The sequence below is a fragment of the Cygnus olor genome, chromosome 19 (assembly GCF_009769625.2).
Source record: "Cygnus olor isolate bCygOlo1 chromosome 19, bCygOlo1.pri.v2, whole genome shotgun sequence".
Taxonomy (NCBI): Eukaryota; Metazoa; Chordata; class Aves; order Anseriformes; family Anatidae; genus Cygnus; species Cygnus olor.
Genome location: NC_049187.1, coordinates 7,402,122 through 7,410,089, shown reverse-complemented (window position 1 = coordinate 7,410,089; position 7,968 = coordinate 7,402,122). Strand labels below are relative to the sequence as shown.

At 63.7% G+C, this 7,968-nt stretch overlaps 1 protein-coding gene across 1 annotated transcript; it reads right to left on the bottom strand.

Annotated features, from left to right (window-relative positions):
* Window positions 1-1,141: 1,141 nt before the first annotated feature.
* BARHL1 (BarH like homeobox 1) lies at window positions 1,142-7,727 on the bottom strand. Its single transcript, XM_040531707.1, has 4 exons — window positions 7,690-7,727; window positions 6,310-6,998; window positions 2,964-3,186; window positions 1,142-1,436 (listed from the first exon to the last, which is right to left on the bottom strand). The coding sequence occupies exons 2-4, from the start codon at window positions 6,740-6,742 to the stop codon at window positions 1,142-1,144; spliced, it is 951 nt and encodes a 316-aa protein (XP_040387641.1). The 5' UTR covers window positions 6,743-6,998; window positions 7,690-7,727.
* Window positions 7,728-7,968: the final 241 nt, after the last annotated feature.

The following is a 7,968-nucleotide window of genomic DNA, read 5'->3' as shown; positions in this document are numbered from 1 at the left end:
GGCGGGCCGGGGGCTCAGCCCGCAGCCCATCTGTCGGCTCCCCGAGCCGGCGAGCCGCTGCCCGGCTGTCCCGGGGACCAGCTGCCGGGCCTCGGCCGAGCCCAGCGCCACTTTTCAAGGCCGGGGGGGGGTGGGGGGGGGACGACAATCCATTTTGCCAAGCGCTCGTTTAAAGCACTTAGGCAATTATACACTTAAGATTAGCGTTAATAATTCACCAGCCCGGCGGCTGGCCTCCCCCCGCCCGCCCCGCGGATGCCGGCGGTGGGGCCGGGCCCTGAGGGGGGGCACGGAGGGGGGGGGGAACCGAGCCCTAGCCCCGGGGACCCCCCCCCCCCCGCCTCCTCCCCTTGCCCTCGGAGGGGAAGAAAGGGCCGGCGGAGGCGAAGCCGTTCAGTTTATAAAGAAGTTTATTTCCACATTTAAAAAAGGGGGAGCGGGGAGCCCGAGAGGCCGCGGCGCCCCGAGCCGCCCCCCCACCCCCCCCACAACCGGACCCCCCCCTCCCTGCCCCGGCCGGGCCGGCCCCGGGATACAGACTGACAAGCATCACTTACACAAATACGCCCTCAGGGTTCACAAATAAATAATTCATATACATTTTGCGCACGGTATTTACAGTTCGCCGCTTTTTGCGGGTGCGGACGGCCCAAAACCCGGTGCCCCCCCCACCCCCACCCCCACCCTTCCGGGGTCCATTCCCGGCTGTGGGGCCGGGGGAGGCGAGGAGGGGGCTCCCGGGAACCGGGGGGGGCTCGGCCCCGGCAATTGCTTAGGAGGGGGCGGAAAGGCAGAGTCCCCCCGGAGCCGGGCGTACCCCCCCGGGTAATCCCTGCCCGTGCTCCCGGTGCGGGGTCGGGGTCGTGGGGGGGAACAGCAGCGCCCCCCCTGCCCTTGGGGGGCACAAGGGGGCAAAGCGGGGCGGGGGCAGCTCTGCCAGCCCCCAGCCCTGCTCCTTGCATTCTTCGCGTATTAAAAAGTGGTGGGGGACGAGGGGGGGGGGGAGTCTCCTTTATATATATATATATTTATATTTGTCGCTTGCTCGCGGCCCCAGGGGTGGGCTGGCCCCCTCCGGCCCCCCCCCCCCAGACCGGGGTGTGTGGGGGGCAGGAGGGGGGGGGTCCCGGGAGGCCGGGGCTCACCGGGGCTGCGCGGCCCGGGGCAGGACGCCGGGCAGGGGGGGCAGGGGCGGGGGGGGCTCGCTGCCGCCCTGCAGTCCGTGGATGAGGATGCGGGGCACCAGGGGTCTCTGGAGGGCCGGGGGCGGCGCGCTGGGTCCGCGGTACAGGTAGAGGGCAGCGCCGGGGTCCAGGTTGGAGACCAGGCTCTGCGGGTAGAAGTAGGGCGAGGGGAACATCCTCTGCAGGGCTGAGTAGTTGCCGGCCTCGGCCAGCAGCTCCAGGCCCACCGCCGTCTGCCTTTTCCACTTGGTTCTGGGGGGGCACAAGCCGAGACAGGGGGGCGCGGGTGGCGGGGGGTGCTCCAAAGAGCGCGCCCGGGGTTTTTGCGCGTCCCCCCCCACCCCCGCCTCCGCCCTTGCACAGCCCCGGTGCGCGCTGCCGGAATTCGGGGGTGGGGTGGGATGGACTGGGATGAGATGGAATGGGGTAGGATGGGACGGGACGGGACGGGACGGGACGGTGGCCGTAGCCCCCATGAGCGGGGCAGCAGGACTTGGCTCCCCGGTGTCCCCACGCAGCCCCAGAGTCACAAAGCCCGGGTTTGGGTTTGCCCAGCGGCCACTCACTGGGGCCCGACCCTTGGGCACCTCCCGAGCCCCTTCCCGGGCCGGGAGCCGCAGGTTGCAAATCCTAAATCCCAAACGCTCCCTCGTGGACGCACAGCTCCGCCGGGCAGCCCCCCCCCGTGCTGGTCCTGCTCCGGGACCCCCGTGTCGGGACCCCCAAGGGCCGGGGCTGCTGCAGGGGGCAGCGCTGGGGGGCTTTCGTTTGCGGCTTATAGGGATGGGGGGGGGGGTCTGTGTCTGTATTTCTCTGTATCTATCTCTATTTCCCTGTATCTGTATTTCCCTCTATCTATATTACTCCGTATCTATATCTCTCTGTATCTGTATTCTTCTGTATCTATATTCCTTGGAATCTGTATTTCCCAGAATCTATATTTCTCTGTATTTCTCTCTATCTATATTTCTCTATATATATATTTCTGTCTATCTGTATTTCTCTGTCTATATATACTTCTCTTTATCTATATTTCTGTCTATATTTCTCTATATCTATACTTCTCTGTATTTCTCCGTGTCTGTGTTTCTCTATATCTTTATTTTCCTGTGTCTATATTTCTCTGTGTCTATGTTTGTGTGCACATTTATACACAGAGCCCCCGCCACCCCTAAACAGCCCCGCAGAGCGCTGGCGGAGCGGCCGGGTTTTGCAGCCCGGGAACGGGGCTGGAAATTGGGGGGGGGGGGGGGGGGGCGAGGGCTCAAACCGGGGGGCGAGGAGAGGACAGGGCCGGGGGGGTGCTGCCGTCTCCTGCCCCCAGTCCGCAGGGGGGCAATGGTCGGCTTTGGGGACCCCCGGCTAAATCAATCGAAGCCACCAAACGGCTCCGGCCCTTTTGCACTTTTGTCGCTGAAGCGCTAAACCTATTTCCCCCAGTAAATTATTCATCATAATAATAATTGTGTAATTACTGTAAAGGCCGTTAATTATTGATGCCCAAAGCAGTAATTGGTATCTATTATTAATGGCCCGATGTGTTATGCTGCTGTGTTTAGCTGGATGCCCGGTGCTCCCCTCGCTCGCTGGGGCTGGGGGGCACCGATTGCCCCCCGGCCCGGCCCCGTGTCCCGTCCCCCCCCCCCCCCCCCGAATTTGGGCTGGGGTCGAAAGGCCCCGGGGAGCTGCAGGTGGCTGGGACCGGGGGGGCTCGCAGCGGTGCTGCGGGAGCAGGATGGGACCGGGCGCTGCGGGCAGGAGGGCAGGGGGAATTTTTACCTTCTGTTCTGGTACCAGGTTTTCACCTGCGTGTCGGTGAGGTTGAGGGAGGCCGCCAGCTCCATCCTGTCCTGCACGCTCAGGTATTTTTGCCTCTCGAAGCTGCGCTCCAGCTGGGCCAGCTGATGGTCGGTGAAGGCGGTGCGGGCTTTGCGCGGCTTTTTCAGCCGCACCGGGGGGCTGTCCCGGGAGCTGGAGATCTCCCGGTCCCCTTCTTCTTTCACTGGGCCGACAGGGAGGAAGAGAGGCCAGGTCAGGGCAGGCAGGGAAGGGGAAAGGCTCAAAAGGGGCTGAGCCCCCGCCGCAATAAACCGGAGGAGAGGGGCTCGGGCACCAAATCGGATTCACGGCGCGGTTGCTCCGCACCCCGATGTGGTTTAAACCCGGGGGGGGCCTCGCAGGGCCCCCGGCTCGGACGCGGCCCTTTCCGCCCCGACGGCCGGAGGGGGGCAGGATCCGGCCCCTGCGCGGCCCCCCTGCGCTCTCCCTGCGCCTCCTGCCCGGCTTTGCCCCCGACACCGCACAGCTTTCTTGGTGCCCGGGCATTTCGTTCAGTTTGGGGGTTGTTTTTCTCTCTTTTTTTTTTTCCTCTTTTTTTTCTTTATTTTTTCTCTCTTTTTTCCCCTCTCTCTCTTTTTTTTTTTTTTTTTTTTATTTTTTAAACCCCAAACAAAACCAACCCCAAATAAAGACGGGGAGGCCGCGTTTTTGGAGAGGAAAGCCGCCGGGCTCGGCGCCTCTTCTTCCCCCGTGCGGAAAAGCCTCCGTCCTCCCGGGCTGCTGCCGGGGCCGGGACCCAGCCTCCCTCCCGATACTTGCAACGAAATCCCGGGGAAGCGGCCCCGACCGGGCCGGGTTTGGGCTTCAAAGCCGGCGGCGGAGCTGGGGGCGGCGGTGCGGAGCCTGCCTGCGCCCTCCGTGCCCACGCACCGGCGGAGCGACGCCGGGATTCACAGCACGAAACATCGGAGGGGTAAAGAGCCGGGAGGAGGAAAAAAAAATAAAGGAAAATATAGAAAACAAAATAAAAATATAGAAAAAAATATACAGAAAAAAAAAAAGAAAAATATAGGGGGAAAAAAAAAAAGAAAAACAACCCCAAACAAACCCAAACAAATCAAAACAAACCAAACCAAAAGCTCAGAAATAAGAAGGAGAAGGAGCCCGGCGGTGCTCGTCTTCCCCACCCTCGTGGAGGAGAGGAGGAGGCAGGAAGGCTCCGGCTCGAGACATTTTCGGCGCTGGGGCTTTGCGGGCTTTATGCTAAATTTCCCGGGGCCGGGTGTTAGCGGGGCCGGGGCCGCGCTGAACGCGAGCTGATTTCTCTCTGTAGGAAGACAATAATCCGGTTAATTGAGCCACCGGGGAGAGAAACCCTTCAACCGGAAAGCCCGGCTCCGGCCGAGGAGGCAGAGCCGAGGCCGGGGGGAGGCCGCCAGCACCGGGACGGCTCCGCCCGGGGGGGGGCAGCAGCGACCCCGGCCTGGGGAGGGAGGGGGCCCGGCCGGCCCCCGAGAGATGCCCGAAAGTTTTGGGGAGCTTTTTGCCCCCGGGGCAGGGGCAAAGCCGGGTTTCGCACCCCGGGAAGAAGCAAAAAATTCCCTCCTCCGAACCTCCCCCCCCCCCCCGGAGGCTCAGCCTCGGCTCCCCCAGAGGTCCCGCTGGCCGCGGGGCTGCGCTCGGGGCGGCGGCGGCTTCCCCGTCCTGCAGCTGTGCTCCGGGCAGCCCTGGCTTAAAACACGAAAACAAAAAAAAAAATCAAAAATCAAAAATCGATATCGCGGGGCTTCGGCATTTCGGCTCGGGCCGAATCCCGCCGGTCAGGCCCAGCCGCGCAGCCCCCGGGCGGTGTAAATCGGGGCCGTTTCGCCCCCAAAAAGGCTCTTCCCAAAGCAGCAAAAAGGGCGCTGCTGGGCGCGGGGACCTGCTTCTGCTCCCCGCTACGCGGGGGTTTTAAAGCCCGTTTGCGCAGTGATTTTTTTTCCCCCTATTAAAATAGGTGTTTTACCCCTATTTACGCAGTGGTTTTCCCCTCCTTTCAGGTGGTGTTTTTTCCTCCCTTAAGCGGTGTTTTTCCCTCCTTTAAGCAATGTTTTCCCCCTCTTTAAGCGGCGTTTTCCCCCGTTTTAGGGAGAATTTCGATGCTGGACGCGGCTGCCCCGAGCGGAGCCGAGCGCTCCCGCTCCGTCCCTGCCTCCTTTCTCCCCTCTCCGGGCGGTTTTGGGAAGGGGACAAAGGCGAGAGAATTCGGGGAGGAGGTTCAGGAACCGAAGACAAAACCCGAAGTGGGGAAGCGCGGCTGTTTTCGATCCCGGCCCTTCCAAGCGGCGGAGCCGAGCCCCGCGGTTCTCCCCGCGGATCCTCCCGCAGAGGCCGGGGCCTCCCGCGGGGCGCGGAGGCTTTTTTGGGGCAGTTCCCCCCCCCCTTCAGCCCGTTCAGCGGCTGCTCCGGGCGGTCCTGGGCGGGGGGGACAATTACCCTATCCCGTCCCCCAGTTCCTGCCAGCCCCCCAAAATCCAGCGGCCCCGCGAGGAGCCACGGCCTCCCCTTTCTCCCCCAGCCTCAGCAGCCTCGCCTCTCCCTGCAAACAGTTTTTTCCCGGGTGAAAGTTATTGTTATTATTATTTTTTCGGGGACGGTCAAGCGGGATGGACGAAAGCTGCCGGGATAACCTGATCCGGGGTCGGGGGGGGAGAGCCCCAAACCCCAAAACCTCCCACGCTGCGCCCCTGCCTCCTCCCGGCCCGGCTGCCCGAGGGGGAGGCCGGGCAGAGGCTGCGAGGGGCCGGGGAGGCCGAAGCCCCGGCCCGGGGCGAGCCGCAGCCGTTTCAGCCCCGTTCCCCGCCGCGGCTGCAGCCCGGGGCTCGAAATAATCCGAAATAATAACCGGGCTAATAACGCTAATACGAACCCAATCAATTCCCGCCGACTTTTCTCTTTCGTTTGATACCGGAGCAGGGGAAATACCCGGTAAAATCCGTGCCGATTTTATTATCGTTTCTATTTTATTTTTCCTCGTGTTTTGCCCAGGCAGAAATCCGCCCCCGGCTCTCGGCTCCGCTTTCCCCGCGGGCAGGCGCGGAGGACCCGCGGGGAGCACCCGGAGCATCCCCCGGGCGTCTTCGGAGAGAGCACGAAGCGCCCCGGTCCCTGCCACCGCACCCAGCCCCTCCGACCTTTTCCTTTCCAAAGTTTTCCCGACTTGGTGCCGACCCCGCGGTCATTTCAGGGGCCACCGGTGCCGCCACCCCCACCGGCCCCGGAGCGCTCCCGGCGCATTTTGAGGTTTCAGGGCCAGGCTGCCCTGAGACATCCCCCCTCCCCGGGGCCAGCGGCTCTTTTTTACCTTTGTACTCGGAATCCGAGGAAGAGCTGCTGGTGGTTTTTTCCATTTTCTCCCTAAAGTCCTCGCCGGGTTTGGTGGGGATCCTGCCCGCCGGCTCCTGCCCGCCGTGAGGTCCATTGGTGCTGGAGTAAGGGGCGCAGGCTGCCAGGGGCTTGCAGTCGGCCAGGATGTCTCTGATGAGGAAGGACGAGGTGACGGTCCGGGACTGGGAAGGAGCCGAGCCCTGGCCGGGCTGCAGATGCGGCCCCGCCGCCTCCAGGCACTCGCGGCCGGGCGAGCGGGGCGAGGGGCACCCGCTGCTGCCCTCCGAGCGGGGGCTCAGCTCCAGCGGGGACCTCCCGTCGCCCCCCAGAGGGTCCCCCTTGGGCCCTGCCGGGCTCCCGGCTCGGTGCGAGAGGATGGAGTCGATCCCGAAGCCGGTGGAGCCCTCCATGGCCCCCGCAGGTGCTGGCGCTCACACGGGCATCGGCGGGGAGGGCGCGGCGGAAGAGGGTTGGTAACGATAATTAACGGCGAGAGCAACAACAACAACAAAAGGGGGGAAAAAAAAAAAAAAAAAGGAAAAAAAAAAAGGAAAAATAAAAAGGTGAAAGAAAAAAAAAAAAAAGCAAAGTTCAGCCTGGGATCCGGGCTCTCCGAGGCGCCGCGCGTTACATCCAGGGCTGCTCCGTCTTCAGCATCGCGCCCAGCTGCACTCAGACAGACAGACAGGAGGGGGAGAGGGAGGCAGAGTCAAACTTTGGCCGCCGAGGGGGTGGTGGAAGTGGGGGGGAGGACGGACCCCAACCTCACCCGGGGGTCCCGGCCCCCGCCCGGCCACCCCAGCGCTGCGCGGAGCCGCGGGGCTGGGGGCAGCCCGGGGGCTGCCAGCCGGAGGAGGGGAGGCAGCGATCGATAGTGAGGCTTCGCAGCGCCCTAAGCGCTTAATGATCCCCAAATCAACTCGGCGGGGAGGGCGAGGGGAGGGCGGAGGGGGTGGGCAGCCGTCGGGCCGCCGAGGCGCCCCCCTTCCCCGCCAGCACCTCGGACAACGCCGGGGGAGGCGACGGTGGCAGCGGGAGGAGGGGGGGGGTGGTGGAAATCGGAGTCAAACCGGAGCCGGCGAGTCAGCACCTCGAACAGCTGCCGGGCGCCGGAGTCACTCCGGAGCCGGCGCCGCTTTCAGCACCTCGGACAGCGGCGGGAGCCCCGCGCTTCCCCGAGGGGGGAAAAAATTAAAAAATAAAATAAAAAATAAAAGGGGGGGGGGGGAGAGAAGAACTTGTGCCGCTCCGGCTCGGGCCCCCCTCCCCGCACCCCAGCCGTGTGAACGCGCCCATTGGCCGCCAGGCGTTTTGGGGGGTGTCACTCCCCGGCGGCGACACCTTGCAGCTTGATTACCGGGAATTAATTGCCGCCCGCAGCCCCGCGCTTTCCGGGCGGTTTCCGCCCCTCTCTGCTGTCATCATCCCGCTGATGGGGCTCGTAATGGGGTGATTAGCCGCGGGGGGGCGGGGGGGCTGCTGCTTGCTGCTCGCCTCCCCCCCCCCAATTAGCCGATCCGAGCGGGGAAAGTTTTGCTGGGCGCTGGGAATTAAAAAAAAAAAAAAAAAAAAAAAAAAAAAAGGAAGGGAAAGCAAAGGCAGAGCACCGGCACCCTCCGCCGAGCCGGCGGCTCCG

What these genes read in the sequence shown, in the direction of transcription:
- BARHL1 (XM_040531707.1), bottom strand. Translation starts at nt 6,742, where the DNA reads ATGGAGGGCTCCACCGGCTTCGGGATCGACTCCATCCTCTCGCACCGA. An exon ending in CTCGGATTCCGAGTACAAAG is followed by an intron (nt 3,187 to 6,309) that starts GTAAAAAAGAGC and finishes CTGTCGGCCCAG; the next exon opens with TGAAAGAAGAAGGGGACCGG. An exon ending in ACCTGGTACCAGAACAGAAG is followed by an intron (nt 1,437 to 2,963) that starts GTAAAAATTCCC and finishes GTGCCCCCCCAG; the next exon opens with AACCAAGTGGAAAAGGCAGA.